The sequence below is a fragment of the Myotis nattereri genome (genome assembly GCF_964212035.1).
Source record: "Myotis nattereri genome assembly, chromosome: 11".
In the NCBI taxonomy this organism is placed as follows: domain Eukaryota; kingdom Metazoa; phylum Chordata; class Mammalia; order Chiroptera; family Vespertilionidae; genus Myotis; species Myotis nattereri.
In genome coordinates this window covers 21,982,102-22,005,412 of record NC_138086.1, presented here as the reverse complement: position 1 = coordinate 22,005,412, position 23,311 = coordinate 21,982,102, and the positions used below count along the sequence as shown (strand labels likewise).

At 37.4% G+C, this 23,311-nt stretch overlaps 1 protein-coding gene and 1 pseudogene across 2 annotated transcripts in view; one reads left to right on the top strand and one right to left on the bottom strand.

Annotated features, from left to right (window-relative positions):
* The window catches only part of TMEM209 (transmembrane protein 209), a gene marked incomplete at its 5' end in the record, with an annotated part of 29,221 nt that extends 9,353 nt beyond the window's left edge, over nt 1-19,868 (top strand). The window contains 9 exons of the mRNA XM_081102744.1: nt 3,020-3,195; nt 3,822-3,893; nt 6,934-7,030; nt 8,186-8,311; nt 11,188-11,285; nt 13,102-13,216; nt 13,311-13,408; nt 15,680-15,753; nt 18,434-19,868. Of these exons, the coding sequence (XP_080958870.1) occupies nt 3,020-3,195; nt 3,822-3,893; nt 6,934-7,030; nt 8,186-8,311; nt 11,188-11,285; nt 13,102-13,216; nt 13,311-13,408; nt 15,680-15,753; nt 18,434-18,488 (911 nt within the window). The 3' untranslated portion in view covers nt 18,489-19,868. The remainder of the gene's footprint in view (nt 1-3,019; nt 3,196-3,821; nt 3,894-6,933; nt 7,031-8,185; nt 8,312-11,187; nt 11,286-13,101; nt 13,217-13,310; nt 13,409-15,679; nt 15,754-18,433) is intronic.
* Nucleotides 12,588-12,987, bottom strand: LOC308527417 (small ribosomal subunit protein eS24-like; annotated as a pseudogene). The gene has a single exon. The product of its transcript is annotated as a small ribosomal subunit protein eS24-like (transcript).
* Nucleotides 19,869-23,311: the final 3,443 nt, after the last annotated feature.

The following is a 23,311-nucleotide window of genomic DNA, read 5'->3' as shown; positions in this document are numbered from 1 at the left end:
TGTAAACTGCTTTTTAATTAACTAATTGAGTTTTTTAATTTATATTTTTTCATTTTTCAGTTTTATTTGGCTTTCTTTCAAATATGCCTGGTTTATTTTAGAGGATCTTGTTTTGTTTCTGTCTTCAATTCCTCTTCCTATCTCAATCACTTTAAACATACTTTAACAAAGCCTCTGTCTAATAGTTCAGTTATCTGACGTTCATGGAGGTGAAATACTAACATTTTTTTGTCTTGTGGATTCATGCTTTGAGCTTTTTTCCTTGTGATTCATCTGGTTTTTCTTTTGTGTTTTTGGTAGGCTCGTCTTCAATAGAGTTTTATCTGTGCTTTTTCTATCCTGGGTGGGCTGGATGTAAGCCTTGTTTTCTCTGAGAAGTTTATATATGACTCTGCCAGGTCCCCAAGGAATATCATTAACTTTGAACTAACTTGAGTAATGTCTAGGCTTAAAAGATTAATCTCCCAACAGCCTAAGACACATAAGCTTCCTTGTTATCTCTTGGTACCCAGTGGTCAGATTATTTTCTTATCCACCGAGAATGTGGCCTTTGAGGTTCCTGGCCCTATGCCAGGTGCAAGAGATGGAGGTTGGAGAAAGGTCTCAATCCAACTCTCTACATCTTTGAGGCCTACATCTTTATTTCCTACATCTTCATTTCCAGTTCCCATTTGGCCACTGAAATCCAAGCTGATAGGTTTCCTAAAACCTACAAAATTCTTCAGAGCAGCCACAGTATCAGCTTACACACAGGCCACTCTGATTTTCAATTCTCTCTTCATTTCTAGCCACTGGCTATTCCTCTTAACTTTTTTGCAAGCTCCATTATCCATTGAAATAAAGTGTTTTATTTTAATAAATATTTATATTTATACTAGGGGCCCAGTGCACAAATTTGTGCACCTTGAAAGGAACTGTGGGCTGTGAGGCTGCAGTGGCCACAGGGGCGGGTGTCAGCCCATCCTCCACGCCCCCACCCAGCCCCTCCCACTAAGCCTCCCTTCCCCTGCCCCCCCTCCCCTGTTTGCCAGCAGCTCCATTCCTGCCACTGCCACTGCTCCCACACGCTGACGGTGCTGGCCCCACTTGCACCCACTGACAGTGCGGAACGATTGGGGCTGGCACCAGCAGCGGGTGCGAGCAAGGGCTCCGGCACTGGCGCCAGCTGCGAATGCTAGCAGGGCCAGCGCCAGGAGTGGGTGCAAAAGGTGGCTGCCTGCCCTGATCACCCCTCAGGAGCAGGGGGAAGTGAAGAAAGCCCTGAGGGGCAATCGGGGCCGGCTGCCGCCACTCACACCCACTGACAGTGTGGAGCAATCGGGCCAGTGCCAGCAGTGGGCGCGAGCATTGGGCAGGACCACAGCCCACAGGAGCAAAGAATTTTCAGTAACTTGCCCTGATGACAGTGACCAGCGTCCTGCCTTGGTCTGGCGCCCTCTCATCTGCTCCACCATCCTGCATCAGCCAACGCCTGCCATGTTCTGCACATGCCCCCTGGTGGTCAGCACACATCATAGTAACCGGTTGTTCGGTTGTTCTGTTAGGTCTATTTGCATATTAGGCTTTTTATATATATAGATAGCCATTCTTCTTATAAATTCTGCTAAGATTAAAAAAAACTTACTTCTATTTGTGATTGTTGTGGGTATGAAGTATCAATTGGTATCCTATCTAATAATAGACAAACAGGGTAATTGACCGTACCTTCGCTACGCCTCCCATTGGCTAACCAGCGCAATATGCAAATTAACCGCCAACAAAGATGGTGCTTGATTTGCATACGGCACGAAGCAGCGGAGCAAAGACTGAAGGTGGCTCCGGCTGGAGCAGCGAGGGCTTTGAAGGCAGCTCCAGCTAGAGCAGCCAGGGCTTGAAGGCAGCTCCGGCCGGAGCGAAGGCCTGGGTCCCGGGTGATGGAGGAAAACCGGTGCTGGCAGCCAGGGGAAGGGAAGGTCTATTGCCCGAGTCTTTTCGTGCAACAGGCCTCTAGTTTTTTATATTAGTTAAACTCTGAAAAAATAAGCCCTTTATAAGTATATAATTTATCTTTCAAAACTTGCTGTTTATTCAAATACTGTGCTAAGTGCTAGGGGAAAAAATACTCTCTGCCCTCCAGAAGCTCACATTCTATTTGGAAAGAATTAAACTATGGCCCAGTGTTGCTTGGTTGGTTGAAGCGTTGGTCCCACACACTGGAGGGTCTTGGGTTCGATTCCTGGTCAGGGCATGTGCCCAGGTTTCAGGTTTGATCACTGGTTGGGGCATGTGTGGGAGGCAACCAATCTGTGTTTCACTGTCATGTGGATGTTTCTCTCTCTCACTCTCCCTTCCTCCCGCTTCCTTCCTCTCTCTCTAAAATCAATTTTTTTAAAAAAGCATGTCCTCAGGTAAGGTTTTAAAAAAGAAAGATAATTGACTTTAATGTGATAATTACTCCCATAATTATAGGATTAAGTCCCTAAATATAACTTTTTACATTTCCTAGAAGTAAATTATTCAGAAGTGTGATCAGCACTCTCTTTTATTTCAACACAGGAATTACAACAGGATATGAGTAAACACAGTATAGTGCAGGGAAGAGTGAGTTTAGTTGCTAGCCCAAAGAGTAGTTTATTAATAGGAGGCTGTAGTTATCCCATTCAGAAAGATTTAAGCAAGGAACTTCCTTAGCCTATTTATTTCCTGAATAAATCTCTCTTTTATTTCTCGTTGAATCATTTGAAAGTCTTAGAGAGTGAAACAAGCTTAATTTTACAACCAAACAAACCACTTTCCACACTTATGATTATGGCTCTTAAATTAATACTGTTCCGAAATGTCCTTGTTAACTTTTAGCATAAGTAGTTCATGTTCTCTAAAGAAAAAATAATGTTAGGGAGGAGAAAAAAGAGAAGCACCTTGAGGCTTTGTCTTCCTTGGTTGCCATTGCCTCTGTGCCTAGGTACCCTGTGCTCACATACTAACTCTAGATGTCAAAATGCCTACTACATACTGATACTCTTTAAATTAATCATTGTAGGGAGCCCAGATTCTACCTCGCCTTCCACCAGTCCTACTTTCTGGAACTACAATCGTTCTATGGGAGATTATGTACAAACTCTAAAGAAGTTTCAATATCAGCTTGCCTGTAGGTCCCAGGCTCCATGTGCTAGCAAAGATGAAGCCGATCTCAGTTCTAAACAAGCTGCAGAGGAGGTAAATGAAAATAAAAATGACTTAATATTTATGATTTACAGATTATTAGAAAGTCATCTTTTTTACTTCTGGAACTTTTTTTGCCCCTGTAACCTCCACTTTTACTGGCAGATAACATAAATTTGTCACATTAAAGAGTAGAAAGTCTCCTATCTAAATCTGTACCTAAAATGGAATAATACTGCATGTTTTACTCTTTATGACACATAGTTGACCTTAGTATCCTGCCTAAAACATTTTTCTGCATTCCTTTATAAAAAGGTATCTCAAGTATCAATTTCTATTTAACATAAACAGGACTCTTGCTTTTAAAATATATTTAGGTTAGAACATTTGACAGTCTAACTTCATCAGTTTAATACTAAATACAGGATTTTTACTTTGTTCTTAAAAAGCAAGAAGAATGTTTTTTAATCATACCGACATTAGGAATTTCAAAGATATGTCTGCATGAATAGCAACAAATGCATAATAAAAAAATATTGCATATTAGATCATTATTGACATGTGTGAAGTTTTTTCCCCCAAAGTATTCCAAATATTTTTGAGGTTGGGGAAAAGAATAACTGATTTCTGGCAAGATTTTTTTCCTTACTGATTGTTCATTTTAAACATGTTTTTAATAGGTTTGGGCAAGAGTGACTATGAATAGACAACTTCTTGACCATATGGATTCATGGACAGCTAAGTTCAGAAATGTAAGTTTGACATTACTCTTTGGATATTATTAGTGCCTCTTAATATACAAAGTATGTTATTAGAATATCAATTAGAGTTCTTAATTATTAATTAGATATCAGAATTAGTAAAAGTGCAATATGGATGGAACATATATAAGGATAAACATGACATTTACCTTATGGTGTCCATTTTGTGTGTGTGTGTGTGTCCATTTTTAAGGGATTTTCCCCCCTCTATGTTTAGTTAAATCAGTGTCTTTTGAATAGATAAAGGAACAATATGACCTTCTTCCCTTTTCCAACATCTCAATTTTATTTTTCAAAGAGCTTTTTTTTTTTTTTTTTAATATATTTTATTGATTTTTTACAGAGAGGAAGGGAGAGAGATAGAGAGTTAGAAACATCGATGAGAGAGAAACATCGATCAGCCGCCTCCTGCACACCCCCACTGGGGATGTGCCCGCAACCCAGGTACATGCCCCTGACCGGAATCGAACCCGGGACCTTTCAGTCCGCAGGCCGACGCTCTATCCACTGAGCCAAACCGGCTTCGGCTCAAAGAGCTTTTTTGTCAGAGCCTATTGTGTGTCTAGAAATGTGTGGGAAACAAAATGAGGTTCTTGCGGGAGGCTCCGTTGGTTGGAGCGTTGTCCTATATACCAAAAAGATTTCAAGTTCATTCCCAGTCAGGTCACATGCCTGGGTTGCAGGCTTAATCTCCAGTGGGGAGCATGTGGGAGGCAGCTGATTGATGAATACATATCAGTTTCTTTGATTTTTTTTTTTTAAAGAAGAAACCTCTCTGTTTTTGGCCTGGAGGTTGGGAAGGCCAATTCTTCAATGTACAGAGTGCGTTAATTCCTTTGTTTCAACCCCTGCCTCTCTTTCTCGCCCTCTGTAGTGCCTGTATGTCCCAGGTTCTGCTGGGCACATTGGCCACTCCTCCACGGCAGGTGTCCACGTAGATTCTGTAGAGGCCACCACTTCTTCCCCTGGTTCATATTGCAACAGTTACTCATCTGCAGCTATTCATTTCTAGAAATACCTTGAAATCACTTGCACTCCTTTTACATTCTTTTATTATAATTTAAATAGGGTATCAAGAGGGAGTGATGAAAAATAGCAGCCTACTTTCTTGAACCAGAAGTCTGGATGGTTGGTTTTTTAAAAAATATATTTTTATTGATTTCAGAAAGGAAGGGAAAGGGAGAGAGAAATAGAAACATCAGTGATGAGACAGAATCATCAATTGGCTGCCTCCTGTACCCCCTGCAGACTTGTGCCCTGACTGGAATCGAACCCTGAACCCTTCAGTCCCACTGAGCTAAACCAGCTAGGGCGGGATGACTTTTTAAAAATAAAATTTTTGCCCTGTCATATACACAATGGAATACTATGCTGCTGTAAAAAAGAAGGAATACTTACCGTTTGCGACAGCATGGATGGAACTGGAGAGCATTATGCTAAGTGAAATAAGTCAGTCAGTGAAAGAAAAATACCACATGATCTCACTCATTTATGGATAATAAGGACCATTATAAACTGATGAACAAAAATAGCAGCATTAAACAGACTGTCAAACTACAGCAGGAAGGCTGGGGAGGGATTGGCGTGGGGCCGGGGGGCGGGGTGGGGTGGTAAGAGACCAACCAAAGGACTTGTATGCATGCATATAAGCATAACCAATGGACACAAGACACGGGGGGGTAGGGGAGGCCGGGGGAAAGTCAAGGGGGGGGGGGGGGAAAGGAGACAAATGTACTACTCTTTGTAATATTTTAAGCAATAAAAAAATAAATAAAAATAAAATTTTTGCCCTGTCCTGTGTGCTCAGTGATTGGAGCAATGGCCCACACACCACAGAGTCATGGGTTTGATTCCTAGTCAAGGGCACTTCAATCCCTGGCCCCTGTTGTGGCAAATGTGGGAGGCAACCAGTTGATGTGTCTCTCTCACATCGATGTCTCTCTCCCTCTCTCTCAGTCCTCCTTCCCTCCCTCCTTTCCAGTCTCTCTAAAAATCAATGGGAAAAATATCCTTGGGTGAAAATTAACAAAAAGTGAAATACAATTAAATTAAAATAGATAAATAAAAATTCTTGAGCCCAGCCCTGGAAGTACTCAATCAGACTTTCTGGGAATGGGGCCTAGATCTCTCTCCTGAACCCCTTAGGTCAGTTTGTTGCAGCGAAAGAGTAGCTGACAACGTAGAATGTGTTTAAATAAATGTTGGAAATATGAATGAGTGAAATGATATCTTAGAATTGTACTCTCTCTTATTTCCACATATAGGCTTGTTTAAATACCAATATATTTAAAATATAAAGGCTTGGTTGAGAGTATTAGCTTTGAAGAAATATAAGCACGATCCCTTATCTGAATTCCTAAGGCTACAGTGTTCTGAAATTTAGAATTTGGGGGATTTTTTTTTTTTTTTTTAAGGAATAGTAGACATTGATATGACCTGAAACTTTTTTCATCCTTTAATTTTATGGTTAAACAGGCGCATGGAAACAGAAATGGTGGAAGTTTCTAAAAACATACACACACAAAAAAAAAAAGAAACAACACAAATAAACCAGATAAGCTATTTCCTTAGACAGTGTTTTCATTTCCTGGAATTAGTTAGATAATAGCCCCACAAAGTGGCATTTGAAATTCCTAGTCCTAAAGTAATATGGTAATATTCACAAGCCAGTTTCAAATATAATACATTTGTTTGCTACGTGGTTAGGGAATTGGGTGAGCCTGCTGAGTTAATCCTTTTAGCTTAGTATAATAAGCATAGAAAGAAACATTTAAGAAAAACTTAACATACAACTGGATGTTTCATATATTCTTCAAAAAAAAACCAAACAGGCATATGTGATTTAAGACTATAACTTAATCAGCTTACTTAACTTGAACTTCAGGTAGCTGCTACTTCCATTCTCTTTCACTATACTCTGTAATATTTAAAGTACACAACAATAAAAAAAAATCTTAAGAGTCTTGTGAATAATTATTTGAGAAATGCTTTGGAGTTACATGTGTAAAATCTTTACCTCATTTTTTCATAGTGGATCAATGAGACAATATTAGTGTCACTTGTACAAGAGATTGAGTCTGTCAGCACACAGATGAGACGCATGGGTTGTCCAGAGCTGCAAATAGGAGGTATGTGAAAATAGAGCCCAGCATTTGATTTACCCTTCGGTGAATCTGCAGGTGGGAAATTTCTTCTGTAGTGGGCTATTTAACAACTTCCTTTGTTATCTTGAGGTGAAGGAAATAAAACTAAATCTTTATAATATAGTTTTTTTAATATTAAGTTGTATTGAAATATAATTTACTTACATATAGTTCATCAATTTAAGTCTACAATTCAAAGGTTTGAGTTGTACAACCATCACCATAGTCAATCTTAAGACTGTTTCATCACTTCAAAAAGAAACCCACATACTCTTTAGCAGTCACCTCTGCTTTCCCACCACCACCCATCCTCCAGCCCTAGGCAACTAGCAGGCTTCTTTCCGTCTCTATAGATAGACCTCTTCTGGATATTCTGTACAAATGGGATATGCAATATGTTGTCCTTGGTGACTGGCTTCTTTCACTTAATATAATAATGTTTTCAAGTTTCATCCATGTTGTAACATCTGTCAGTATCAGCATGATGTGCTTTTTAAAAAAGAACACCATTGCTTTATGACTACAAAAGCAGTATACAGTGTTCAAGTAGAAAATTCAAAAAGTACAAAAATACACAAAGAATATTACTTACCATTCAGCTTCCAGCAATAACCATTATCAATTTAGTCATGACCAATTATTATTTTTTTAAGAAATACTATGATATTAACTATATATATCAATTGTAAGTTATCTTATAATTTAAGAACATGAAAAGTGTATATTCAGGGGTTGAGGAAATATGGGACATATATATGTATATATTTCTAATTAAATCAGAGTCTTATTTTTTTTCCCCTTGCTCTTTCTATTTTGTTAAGTATTATCCAGTATTATTTTTATGGCTGGACTGTAGTGTATTAGTTGTTTATATATCTTCCAAAATGGATCTGGCTGATTCTTTGGGGGGCTGGGAGGAGGAAGGGAGGGAGACAAAGAGAGGGAGAGATATCTGGCCACCTTTGTCAGAAATGATAAAATAAATTATAAGTAAAGTAGATAAATGCAAATTGTTAAGATAAACTATTATTGCTGTCATTTACTAGTATTCCTTCAACGTTTATGTAGGAAGAGCATTTTAAGTATTTTTTAGAGGCCCAAGTAAATAATAATGTTTTTGGTGTGTTTTATTTTTAACAGAGGCTAATATTACCAGCTTGAAACAAGCTGCTCTGGTCAAAGCTCCTCTCATTCCAACTCTGAATACAATTGTGCAGTATCTAGACCTTACCCCAAATCAGGAATACTTGTTTGAAAGGATCAAAGGTAACTATTGATTTGAAGAGGGGGGAAAAAACGAGAACTTTTCACTACTTTCAGATTTTATAAATAAAGATAACAAAGGGGGAAATTTTTTCAAAAAATTAAAAATATCACTAAGTATTATCTTACGTTTTATAAAAATATATTTAATTACAGCTTATTAAGATTTATAGTTGAACAACTTGGGTTTTATGTTTTATATGCTTAAGAATTGTCAAAATAATATACTTAGCCTTGAATATGTTAGTTAATAATTTTATTCTATATAGAAAGAGTTAAAAATGAGCTAAAAGGGCTCAATGAATATTTCACTCATTTTCTATTCTTAAACTATCAAAAATGGTGCCACTTTGACATTCTTTATAATTTCAGCAAGGTAATTCTTTTTTCTTTCCATTTTCATGTCATATTTACGTTCTGTTGTTGTTGTTGTTGTTGTTGTTTTGTTAATCCTCACTTGAAAATATTTTTTCCATTCATTTTTAGAGAGAGTGGAGGGGTGAGGGAGGGAGGGAGAAGGAGAGAGAAACATTGATGCCAGGGATGGAACCTGCAACTCAGGTACATGCGCTTGACTAGGAATTGGACCCATGACCCTTTGGTGCTCAGGTTTGACACTCTAACTGCTGAGCCCCACTGGCCAGGGCTATTATGCTCCTTTTTTTACATTTTGTTATCTTCTGATCATTTGGGGTAAATGTCATCTGAGGAAGCTGACTTGAGAATCAGGAAATTTATCCTCCCTGATATTCCCACACACTCTCTTTTTGCCTATTTTCATTTGGATAAACTCCGTAAAATGTTCTTATCTCTAAAGCAAGTTTTAGAAATAGTATCTCACTCTTCAGATTTATTGTAAATCTTAATTTCAAAATATTATGGTGCACCCTTTTTCCCCCTAGGTTTGACTGAGGTACAGGAATAAGCATTTATCATGACTTTTAAAAATCTTTTTATATAAGGAGAATTCAAACATACATAAAACTAGACACAACATATGCTCCACACTTTTGTACCTAGCACCCGGTCCCAACAACCATCAGTCCCCGAGCAGTCTCTGCCCTCTCCATATCCCAATCTACCTCCTCTCTTCCTGTGTGTGTGAAGCAAATCCTATGTATCATTATCACTTTATCTGTAAATACCTCTGTATATCTCTAAAAGATAAAACCTTTTAAAAAACATAACTATAATATAATTATTACATCTAATATTGTTAACAATTTCTTTTTAAATATATATATTTTTTTTATTGATTTCAGAGAGGAAGGGAGGGAGAGAGAGAGATAGAAACATCAGTGATGAGAGAGAATCATTGATCGGCTGCCTCCTGCACTTCCCCTACTGGGCATCGAGCCTGCAACCCGGGCATGTACCCTGACCGGAAATCAAACCATGACTTCTTGGTTTATAGGTTGGCTGTCAACCATTTGAGCCATACCACCTGCGCTATGATAATTTATTTATATCATGAAATATACAGTATATATACAAATATCCAACCATCTCTTAAAATGTGTAATTACTTTTTTTTGGTACTGTTTATTTGAATTGGGATTCAAATATTATCATATGTTGTGATTGGTTGCTATATTTGTTTCTTTTAAGCTATAGGTTTCCCATTCATCATTTTTTTTCTTTGCAACTTTTTTTTTTTTTAATTAGCAATAATCGCACCTTGGATAAACCTCATTGGCTACAATACTGCCACTGCACAAAGCTTATTTTTTGAAAGAACTGGATTGTTTGTCCAGTAGTGTTTACCATGGTATGGATTTTGTTGAATGCATCCCCATGGTGTACTTTTAATGACCCTCTGTTCTCTGTATTTCCTGAAAATTTAGGTTACAATTTTTTGGCAGGATTGCCCCATAGGGCCCTGGCCGGCTTGGCTCAGTGGATAGAGCGTCGGCCTGCAGACTGGGGGGGGTCCCAGGTTCGATTCTGGCCAAGGGCACGTGCCTGGGTTGTGGGCTTGTTACCCAGTGGGGGGTGTGCGGGAGGCAGCCGATCGATGATTCTTTCTCATCATTGATGTTTCTATCTCTCTCTCCTCCCTTCCTCTCTGAAGTCAATAAAGAAATATATTTAAAAAAAAAAAAAAAGATTGCCCCATAGGTAGGTTTGTAAAAAAAAAAAAAAAAAGTGTGTGTGTGCGCGCACGCTCATATACATACAAATTATATATAAAGTATTATATATAAAATATAATATATATAAAATATAAATCAAATATACAAAGAAGTACAATGAACCCTGTATAAGCCTTCTAGATTGAATAGTTATTAACATTTTCCATATTTGATTCTCTCTCTCTCTCTCTCTCTACACATATACATGTACATATATGTATACATACACACTTTTTTTTGCTCATTTGAAAGTATATTGTATAGGCATTATTATTTTTCAGCATGCGAATTCCTAAAAGAAATTCCCCTACATTACCATAATACAATTAAAAATTAAAAATATTTCTATATTATCTAATATACAATTCATATTCAAATTTCTCAATTGTCCAAATAATGTTATATACCCTATTTTTTTTCTAACTAGGAATAAAGTGTAGGTTCACACATTAAATGTATTATTTCATCTTTTTCTTTTTCTTTTTTTTTTTGGTCTCTGTCTCGAGTCTGCCACCTTTTGCCTACATGACATTGACTTTAAGAATCCAGAATATTAGTCTTATCTCACATTTTGGATTTATGTAATTCTTTCTTCTGGTGATCTTTAAGTTAATCTTTTATATTTATGTTACGGGTTGTTTAATCAGGTTTTTAAGATGGTATGCTTCTCTTATTATGAACCCTTAGCCGTTTTCCCCTCATTTTCGCATAGTCTTAGCTTTTTAAATTTCACCTTTGTTGCCACAGAACTTTCTCAGGGAGGCTGTATGAGCTCGTTTCGATGGAATAGAGGTGGAGACTTCAAAGGACGCAAGTGGGATACAGACCTGCCCACTGATTCTGCTGTAAGTCTGCAGTTTTATTTTTTGTTCTTGTTTTTCAGTGGTTTTTGTTTGTTTGTTTTTAATGCTTTTGGAGAGAGAGAGAAATACCGATTTGTTGTTCTACTTATTAATGCATTATTGGTTGCTTCTTGTATGTGCCCTGATTGGGGATCAAACCCGCAACCTTGGCACATGAGGATGATGCTCTAACCAACTGAGCTACTCGGCCAGGGCGTTTTTTCAGTTTTGTTACTGGATTTCTGTGTTTTTATTTTCCCGTTATCAAAATAAATATTAAAAAGAATTTGGAAACTAAAGTAGAAATAAAAAATTAAAATTGTACCAGCATCTTAACCCAATAAGTGTTACTATTTTGGTGTATTTTTTTCCCTTTACTTAGGTTGTACTATTTTTTTAATGTTTTTTATCACAGTTGTAATCATGTATGTAAAATGATATATCTTGTTTTTTTTCACTTTTGCAATATTTAGCTAGGTTTTTTATTATTACATACTGTCATTTAACTGTTCTCCAATATTAGACTTAAAAGTTTGAGAAATGTGATAGGGGAAGGGATTTTTGTTTTTCTATCTTAAATAATATTGCAAGGAATATCATGATGCATATTTCTTTCTTATTTGAAATTACTACTTTAAGAAAGATTCCTTGCCCTAGCTGGTTGGCTCAGTGGATAGAGCTTCGGCCTGCAGACTGAATGATCCCGGGTTCAATTCCGGTCAAGGGCACATGCCGGGTTGTGGGCTCGATCCCCAGTAGGGGGCATGCAGGAGGCAGCTAATCAATTATTCTCTCTCATCATTGATGTTTCTATCTCTCTCCCTCTCCCTTCCTCTCTGAAATCAATAAAAGTGAAAATAAAAAATTTAAAAAAAAGAAAGATTCCTAGAATTAGATTTGTAAGATCAAAGATTATAAAAATTTGGGTCATTTATGAGTTTTTCAAAATCATGTTCTTTATTTTTTATAGTGACTTTTGTGTGAAAATGATGTTTTAAATGCTGATATTCAAATTGAGAATTGAATAAATATGTATTTTTTTATCTTGGTTTTGCTGCTCATTAGCTATACGCGTGTGAATGATCTACTTAACAGAAAACTAGGAATGTCTTTTATCTTTTCATTTTACAGATTTCATCTTAAACCACTTGAAAGCATTTTTGCTAATTCTCTCTTTAAGGAAAAAAATTTAAATTAGAGTTATAAACACAGATTTTTTTTTTTTTACACATAAAAGTTTGGTTTATTAATCCTCTCATGAAAACTCTGCACCATCACACCACAGATAAAGTCACTGAAGAATCTTTACTTCTTTTTGCCAGCACCAGCATTGGCCTTTGCAGTCCCCCTGACTGTCTTCATTCTGTTCTTGCGTGCCTTTCTCTGTTTCCTTGAGGTCGTCTTTTTTTCATATAGGCCATGTCTTACAAGTCTGTGTTTGGTTTCATTTTTCTTTGCATAATCCAAGGAATCGTACATAAATCATGCCAAAGCTAGTTGTCTTGCCACCACCAAAGTGGGTTCTGAAGCCAAACACAAAGATGACATCTGGTGTGGTCTTACACATTGTGGCTAGTTTTTCCCGGATTTCTGTCTTGGGTCCTGTTGCCTCCCCAGGGTGAAGGACGTCAATGACCATTTGCTTCCGCTGAAGTCTTCTGTTGGTCATGAACTTCCTGGTCAGGATAGTGACTGTGTCATTCATGATGAAGATTGATCTTCAAGCAGCCAGGAAGGAAAAGAACACAGATGTTTTTAAAGGGCTACATCCATGATAGATTTTCATGCTGATTTTCAAAAATTGTTTTCTCATTTTTAGATCATTATGCATGTATTTTGCACCTACCTCGATTCCAGATTACCTCCACATCCTAAATACCCTGATGGAAAAACATTTACTTCTCAGCACTTTGTTCAGACACCAAATAAACCAGGTATAAGCCTCTTCTAAAAGAATGAGTTGAACTTTTTACATGCAATACATCTGGTGATTTTGTTTGATTTTCATGTAGCATGTTTCCTTTACAGATGTGACAAATGAGAATGTCTTTTGCATTTATCAGAGTGCTATCAACCCTCCCCATTATGAGCTAATCTACCAGCGTCATGTCTACAATCTTCCAAAGGTACTTCTAAATGTAGAAGCTGCTATTATAGAATGTCATGGATGACTTGCTTTGATGATGTTTTTAAAATTAGACTCTCTTGTTTATGGAATAGGTAAACTTTTTAAATTAGGGAAAATGTGTTTCTTGCTTCAGCCCATTTTTAACTATAAAATATATGTTTAATTGGGGAAAGTATAAAGAAAAATCACTCATTTTATTACTTAGAGGCAGCTGTTAACATTTTGGTGTATTGTTTTCGGTAAATTTCATTTTGCTCTTTTTCTGTACTTTTTTTTTTAGTCCTCACCTGAGGATATTTTTTCCATTGATTTTTCAGAGAGACTGGAAAGGAGGGAGGGAAAGATGAAGAGGGAGAGAGAAACATCAACGTGAGACAGACACATTGATTGGTTGCCTCCTGCATGTGCCCCGACTAGGGCCGGGGATGGAGCCTGCAACCCAGGTACTCGCCCTTGACCAGGAATCAAATCCTCGACCCTTCATCCTTGGGCCAATGTTCTAACCATTGAACACACCAGCCAGGGCCCTCTCTTCTTTTTTATGGGTTGAAATCATTTATGTAAATGATTTTAAAGATTAACTTTATAATTTCCATACCATTAAAAATCTTCGTAATACTTTTTAAAATATATTTATTTATATTTATTTACTTATTTATTTATTTTAATATATGTTTATCGATTTCAGGGAGAAAGGGAGAAGGAAAGATAGAAACATCAATGATGAGAGAGAATCATTGATCAGCTGCCTCCTGCATGCCCCTTACTGGGGATTGAGTCCACAACCCAGGCATGTGCCCTGACCTGGAATTGATCCCGTCACCTCTTGAGTCATGGTTGATGCTCAACCACTGAACCACATTGACAGTGCTCTAATTCTTAATTACCTTAAATATTGCTGAATATTCATCTTTATATGTATAGCTATCTGCATTTTGGGTGATTTCTTTAGCTCAGAGTCCAAAAGTAAAATTCTAGGTTACAGAATATCTTCAAGGCTTTTAAAATCGGTATCAAACTACTTTATAAAAAAGGGAATTGTACCAATTTACACTTTATCGAGTGTTTTGTTTGTTTGTCTTTAATATGGAACACTTCACCAATTTGTGTGTTACCGTGCACAGGGTCCATGCTAATCTTCCCTGTATTGTTCTAATCTTCGTATATGTGCTTCTGAAGCCAGCATTACCCAGGGGTTTTATTCTTGATTAACATCAGTTCTTTTGATGACCTTTGCAGTTATTTTTGTTATCAGTGCCTTTACTAAGAAATTTTTACATTGACTATAATTATAAAATGTGTTCTCCATCAGATTCCCAAGGAAGAATATTAATTTCATTTTTTCAATTTTAATATTTCAACTTTCTAAAAGTATAAATATTTTGGGCCATTGAACTTCCTTTGAAATCTTTTTTTTTTAAAGAAACACTGTGTTTTAAAAATTATATATCTTTAGATTCTTGAGTGAAAAGACTGAATCAGAGTAAGTAGGTACAAGTTGATCAGTGAATTGAAAACCTAAGTTACGAGCTAGTTTAAAGACCAGAAATTACATATCATTGCGTGATTTTAGGGCTAGCAAAATGCTGCCATGTAGTCACTTGTAGATAAAATAAATTTATGTTTAACCTGTTACTTATATTGTCATTAACATATAATTGAAGTATGATTTAAAGTTTTTTAATCCCCATACTTTTGTTTATGCTGTTAATTTTTGAGATAGAGCATTTTGTGTGTATAGTATGCAGGGGCTCCAGCCTAACAATAGCTCTCTTCCAGGCCTTTATAAATGCTACTCTCCATGTGTAGAAACTTCCCAGTCTGTTTACTTTCTGCTCATCTTTCAGGTCTCAAGTTAAAAATCTCTTCCTCAGAAAGGCATTCCCTGGTTCACCAGTCTGGGTCAGAGGCCCACATGTGTTCCCATGGCACCTTCCCCCTCCTCCTCATAACATTCATCACAATTTTTGTAATTCTGAATTTTCTGTCTGCCTTTTACTAGACTTTAAGCTCCTTGATTTAGTGGATCCTCTCTGTCTTACTCACTTCAGTATTCCCACTTCCTAGTACAAAGTAGGCACTGTCTTTAATGAGTGAATGAAAATCTGAGTTACATGGAATTCTGAGTTTGTAGAATGTGAATTGATAGGATCTGCATTTATCTATCAGACTGAATCTTTTGCTTGGTTTAGTTTTTTTGCTTGTTTTTTGTTGTTGTTTTCTTTTGCTTGGTTTAGTTTAAATCTTGCTGTCTTTGTCTTTGTTCCAGGGCCGAAATAATATGTTTCATACATTATTAATGTTCCTTTACATCATAAAGACCAAAGAGTCAGGAATGCTTGGGTAGGTATTTGTGCTTTAAAAACACAAGTACATAATTTATTAACTGATTTTCTTCCTTTAAGATTTTGCAGGAGTTTCAAGTGGTGACTTTGGGAAGTGGGCTTGGGCAATATAGGGAACTGCTTATTTCTGTCATCAACTTTTAGCACTATATGGTTTATTAAATTATGAGTATGCATTTTGATAAAAAATTTTAAAATGTATTATAAAAATGCCCTTCAAAAATGGTAATTTCTAGCCACGGTGGCTCAATTGGTTGGAGCTTTAGACATATTTTAAATAAACAATGAAGTTTTAGTTTTTTGTCTTTTTGTTTTGTTTTGTTTTTGTTAATCCTCACACAAGGATATTTTTCCCATGATTTTTAGACAGAGTAGCAGGGAGGGTGAGAGACAGAGAAAGAGAAACATCGATGTGAGAGAGACACATCAATCGGTGGCCTTGGTTCAGGCCGGGGATTGAGCCTGCAACCGAGGTACGTGCCCTTGACTGGAATCAAACCCAGGACCCTTCAGTCTATGGGCCAACACTCCAGTCACTGAGCCAAACTGGCTAGGGCTAGTTTCTGTTTTAATTGAAAATTTATCTTTTCTTCTGTAGATCCAAATTGATATTTAGATGCATAAATGATTTGCCATGATGGTGTGAATCTTATGTTGAGTGCCATATACAATTTGTTATAAAAATGTAAAAGCTTTAAAAGTACTCAATGAAACAATAATTTACTCAAAGGCCAAAAAACAGATTGATACAGTGCTTATCTTTAAGTGTACAACTTATATGTAGAAAATGAAACATTTTTGACCAAGACTAATTTGTGTTTTATTTATTTTGGGGTTTTTTTAACCAAGGAAAATAACTTTGAATTAAATTTAAAAGTATGATTGCTTACTCTTTTTAATATAGTCTAAAATAACGAAATGGTTAAAAACTACTACCCTGTATCTTAAAGGAAATAGCAAGTGGCTCAAATATACTCCATTTGGAATCATGCCCGTAAATCAGCAGATTGATCCAAAAACATTTTTAATTTAATGCCACGTATCTGTGTCGTTACTGGAATAAGATGAATGTCTTACTTCCAAAGGGGAAAAAATCTAGACAGAATTGACCACATAGTAATGTAAGTGTTCTGTTCAGCGAAAGACATCATAAATAAAGTTTAAAGTTAAATGTCATACTGAAACAAAGCATTATAGTTGCAACACATATAGCAAACCTAAGTTAATATTCATCACATGTAAAGCATGTAAGTTAATTAGAAAAGACAAATATAGAAAGTGGTCAAAGACACAAAAGACTTTTTCATAGAAAATGTTAGGCAAATGGTTAATAAACATGAAAAGATGCTTAGCCTCATAGACAAGCCCAAATTAAAACATTTTTCTATCAAATTGAGATTTATCATTTGTGTGTCGGTGAGGGTATGAAAAAATAGGAAAATAATGGCTGATAGAAATTACCTTTTTTGAAGGGCATTTTTGTAATAATATATTTTTAATTTTTATCAAAATGAGTACATACTCATAATTTAATAAATCATATAGTGCTAAAAGTTAGTGACAGAAATAAGCAGTTCCCTGTATTACCCAAGCCCACTTCCCAAAGTCACCACTTGAAACTCCTGTAGCTTGTCATTCTGGTATTACTCCTATGATTCCAAGTAATAGAGGTGTGCAGCTCTCTCTTGATTCTTCAGTGTTGGACATAGTTGATTGATTTCTTACTCTGTTAGATGAGTAATTTATCTCTCTTATAGCCCTCTTGTCACACTTTAAATACAGTTATATTACTCTCTGGAGTAGAAACCGATTTTTCTTTTGGTTAATCCTCACCCGAGGATATTTTTTTTCCCATTGATTTTTAAAGAGAGTGGAAGGGAGTGGGGGGGAGAGAGAGAGAGAGAGACAGACAGACAGACAGACAGACATCGATGTGAGAGAGACACATCAACTGGTTGCCTCCCGTACACACACCCCTCCGCCCCCCAACTAGGGCGGGAAACGAGCCTGCACACAAACCTGTGATCCATCAGTGTGTGGGCCACCACTAACCACTGAGCAGGTCAGCTAGGGTGATTTTTCTTTATTTATTTTTTAAATATATTTTTTATTGTTGATAGTATTACAGATATCTCCTGTTTCCCCCCCTTACTCCCCTCCTCCCAGCCCCTACCTACCCCCTCAGTGATTTTTTTTATATGTGAAATATGGTTTAGTTTAAGCTATATTAATGCCCATATGCAAACCCACTAAAGCATCTCTAATATTGAAAAATTCCTAATTCAAGTCAAATAGGTAAATGTCTCTAAGAGGCCTGTCTCTGTATTCTCCATTTAGAAAAATTTTATTACACATTCACTTTAGTAGGTAAAATTCATTGATTTTACCTACTAAAATGATCCTGTTAACTCTACCTGATATAATAGTTATTGAGGCTCACTGAAAAATTAATTTTCAACACTGTAAATTCATTTATTCTAAATTTGGGTTTTAAGCACAATTAAGAAAGTAATTACTGTTACTAGAATTCATCTGATAAACCATGTGGACCATAACTTATTATAGAATACTGTTAAATGTCATCAGTTAAACATGTACTCTGTGTTTAGTTATATGAGAAAAGACCTTCAGTGCTTGGCAATCAGTTTCACTAAAACTTCTTTCTTTTTTCTTTATAGGAGAGTTAATCTTGGTCTCTCTGGTGTGAATATTTTGTGGATTTTTGGCGAGTAGTTGGTCATTTAATTCCAAACATTTGGACTTTTATTTGTCTGAATCAGAAGTTGAATCTAAGTATCTCTGAGTCACCACCTCTTTTGTTTTATGACATGTGTATATTACAGACTCTTTAGATTTAATGAAAAATATTTATTTTGGAAACTTTCTTGTGAAAGTATGTCCTATATCTTCAACAACAGACATTACTCTCGATTTTTTATCACATTTCAGATTTTTCAGTTGCTTACAAAACTGCAACCCTTCAGGGATTGTTGTTAACCTAAAGCAGTGCAGTCCCCCTTAATTAAATAAAGATGAGTCCCTTTTCATTGTAACTTTCAAATAAGAATCATCTACCTGATTCTTCCCCACAAAAATTGACTCGTCAATTACATTATTTAGTGTAAGTACTTAATAAGAAACAAGCAAATTGTCTGCCTTTTTTCATCTCTATCTTTTCCCAGTGTTTGGCAAATCAGCCCAAGACCCATGTTTTAAAAATGAAATCAACTCCTAAGTAATGGATTAGTTAGTTCCTATGTATTTTTTAAACTTGATGAAAGAAGTTTGACCACATTGTGCTTAAAAAGTCAACTCTTCGATTAAATTTAGCTAATAGAATTACTATTTGGTCTTAGTTAAGAAGCTGAGGACATCAAGAAAACTACTGCTTTGTTTTTTGTTTTAATCCTCACTCTATATGTTGTTGTATTTTCATTGATTTTAGAAAGAGGAAGAGAGAGGGAGAGAGAGAGAAACATCAATTGGTTGCCTCCCAAACACGCCCCAACCAGAGTTTAAACTGGCAACGTGGGCAGTGCCCTGACTAGGAATCTGACCGGTGACCTTAGGTTCATGGGACAGAGCTCCAGTCAACTGAGCCATACTGGCCAGTGCTGCTTTGGTTTTAATAACTCAAGTCAAATAGGGAAAATTTTCTAAGAGGCCTATCTCTGTATCATCCACTTTAAAAAGTTTCATTCCATGAGAGTTCTCTTTAAGATGATATGTTTACATTTTTTAGGTATTCAAAATATCTGGAGAATGAGAAGTTACCAGGTTTATAAGTTTTGCATGACTATTTTTTTAATGTGTATATGTAGTACCTCTAAGGCCAGCCAACAATTGCATATATTTTCTGGATTGCCATATTAGACTATTCCCATCACCTGGAAATAACTAAAACCAGTATCTTCTGAATAACTGCATGTCAGTATTTTATGTGCAGCCCGTTTTGTATAATTTGTAAATTTTTTTAAACTTGTTTCTGTTTTTTAAAAGTCTTATGTCCACTGGAAAGGTGTTTCTATCTTTTAACTGCTTTTGATATATGTTGATATGTTTGCTATGATATTTTAGAGGAAAATGTTAATTAAACGTGTTAAATATGAGGACATGTTATGGTCTAAGTCTGTTTCATTTTGTTGTTGTTGTTAATCCGCCCCCAAGGATATTTTTCCATTGATTTTTAGAGAGAGTGGAAGGGAGCGGGAGAGACAGAGAGAAACATCAGTGTGAGACTCTCACATCTATTGGTTGCCCCCCGGGGCTGGGATCAAGCCTGCAGTGGAGGTACATGCCCTTGACCGGAATTGAACCCGAGACCCTTCAATCCGCAGGCTGATGCTCTAGCCCAGTGGTTCTCAACCTTCTGGCCCTTTAAATACAGTTCCTCATGTTGTGACCCAACCATAACATTATTTTTGTTGCTACTTCATAACTGTAATGTTGCTACTGTTATGAATCGTAATGTAAATATCTGATAAGCAGGATGGTCTTAGGCGACCCCTGTAAAGGGGTCGTTCGACCGCCAAAGGGGTCGTTCGACCGCCAAAGGGGTCGCGACCCACAGGTTGAGAACCGCTGCTCTTGTCACTGAGCAAACCCAGCCAGGGCTAATTCTACTCTTTCAATAGTTACTAAAGGTGTCATGGGATAACAGTTGCTTTGCTGTTAGACTATTTGGTGCATATTCTTTATTAAAGGCCATAAAGAGAAAATGTTAGCAATACATAAAACAAAAATATTTCTTTATAGGATTTAAGGCATCTTTTAGTCCAAAAATTCAAAGCTACAATATTTTCCTTTTTTTAAATGACTGTCAAAAAATACAATATACTGTAAATATACAAGTAAAAAAGGCTAGGCCTAAAAAAGAAAAGATATTCTGTTTGCATGCTAAGTCTAGTGGGGCTTACTGTACTCTGGGTAGCCTTCCTATATTAACTCATCTTCACAAATGTTTGAGCCAGCTTATGCTTTAATGCAGCCTTTATTAAAAAATTCACACTCAGGAAGACAGTGTACTACAAATACGGTAAATTTATTGGTCCTATGTTAAAAATGAGTAAGTATTTACTTTTCTCTAATTAAATGTTATTTATAGGATATTTTTCACAAGTTTTTATTGCTTGACATCCTTGTGGGCTTAAATCTACTAATCTTCTAGATTATGTTCACTATATCATTTATTCTTTTTTCTCTGGATATGAGCCTTGAATTCAGCCAAATTTGTTTAGGGGAATAGTTAGGTTATTATAATTTAGTTCCTACTGAGTCAGAAAAATGCTATGTTGCTTGGGTTTCTCAAACTGATACACACTTTAAACTGATTTTAATGGTGAGGACATGCAGCATGTGGATGGCACTTTCTAAACTCAGGTTTGTAATAGAAACCCTTTAAATGTGGGCATTCCTCAGAGGTCAGTCTTCGGTCCTCTGTTTCACTGTATTAGGCTTTTCCTTAGAGATCTCAGTCATTCAACGACTTCATTTATCACTTCTCTGCACTTGAGAGTCTCAAGTTCATCACCAACCAAAACATCGCTCATGAGCTCTAGTTTAAATTTCCTGTGACCTGTCAGACATTTCCACTTAGGCATCCTGCAGGCTCTGTCTGAACTGAATTCGCATCTGCTGAAAACAGCTCCCTCTTCTAACATCCCTTTTTCTGTTCAGTGTATCAGCAGTTGCCTACGCTCAAAACTCTGGTGTCATCTTTGATTCCTTGAGCTCCCTGGGTCCCCAATCCAATCAGGCAGCAAACCTCATTCATTCTTTCTTAACAATGTCTCTTGCAGCTGTCCCTTTCCATTTCTGCTGCCGCTATGCTCATTTACACCCTTATCAACTCACATAGGACTACTGCAACAGCCTAATTAATCTCACAGCTTCCTAATGGTTGCCATGCTTCCAGATTTTCCAATTCATCCTGCACATTCTCTTCAAATTCATCTTTCTAAAACACCTGTTTGATCATTTCATTTCCCTGATAAATTCCTTAGCCTGACATTTAAAGCCCTCCGCAATCTGGTCCCAAGCTAGCCTTATCCCCCAGACCTTGGCTCTAGCTGGTGCAGGCTGCTCCTTGCTGGGCCCCCTGCAAGCTACCTCTGGTCATCCTGATCACTCCCTGGGGATGCCCCGTCACCTCCACAGTCTACCCTGCTGACAGACTTCACTCTAATGAAACTTCCTACCTTTTGGAGCTGGTCCTGACTACTCCAGCTGCCAGCCATTTCTCCCCAGGGTGATTAGATCTGTGCCCCTTTCTTGGTACCCAGCAGTCATATGAATGGATTCATGAATGACTTCTAGTCTCTCTAACAGAGTATCCTTATATCTTGCTTCATCCTCATAAAAGAACAGTTTTTGTACAGCTGTACTGCTTGTTGAAGAGAACTCGGTGAAGACCGCTGCTTTTTGAGAAAGGCTTACATTCATCTCTTTGAAGGACAGGCACCTTTTGAGCAGCCCAGCACTGCGGCTTTCCTTTGTGGCTAGGTAAGGAGGACACGCTCCTGGACAGCTGCCGCAGGGGGGCTGCCTGAAAGTGAAAAGTGAAGGTGTTAGGAAAACGACACCACCAGTTCCATGGACTCTTGGGGTCTTCCATTGCACTCAGCAGCACACTGTCCCAGCTGCCACAGGGCCCACGGGAGGGATGGGAGAAGCTACCGGTTCCCGTATCCCTCCAGCTGTCCCGGACAGTGTGTGAGGGCAGGCAGCAGAGGGCTGAGCTCTCTGGCAAGAAGGCTTCGGGGAAGGATCTGTGTGGGGCCCTTGTCTGCCACTTAGAGGGATTTGCACAGTCAGCACCTGTGCTTCTTGGGCCCAGTGACTGCCAGGTCTCTCGCTGGGTATGACAGTGGCTCTCTGCTGAATTTGCAGGATTAGTAGGCATTAGCTGTGAGCCATATCGCCAATTTGTTCCCTGGATGGCCATCAGCAACTTCATTTCCACAGTGAGTGAGCTGCACTGACCTGGGGAACAGGTTATTGATTCTATGGGGGTGGCACCTTATTTGGGATTAGGGAGAAGAGTCTGATACAGCAGGATGGACATGGAGAACAGCTTTGTGTGTCCCTGGGACCCTGTCCACCTAGGACAGCAGTGACCCCAAAGATATTTCATAGCAAAGTCACACACAAACAACCCTGGGCACTGCTATGGATGAAATTGAAAGCTATAAGTAAGTTTTTTCATGCCCTAAAAACAAAATGAATATTCCAACGCCTGTCAAACTAGGACAGCTAGTGGCCTAAATGGGCTGTAACTTGTGAGGACTGAGCTTTGTCACTGACTGGGGCAGGGCAATTAACCTTTACACTGTGATTTCTGATTAACATAAAGATGCCTCAGATCATTGAGAAGCTAAAAGTGATAGTACTTTTAGGTAGTTTTTTTTTAAAAAAAAAAAAAGCATTTAAAAGTCTCTCAAAATAACATTAGTGTAAACATAGGAAATGGCCCCTTTGGCTTTGTAACACAACTATCTCATTTTGGGGTCGTGCTGAACTACAGATCTTCATGGCCTTGACACCCCAACCATCCTAGC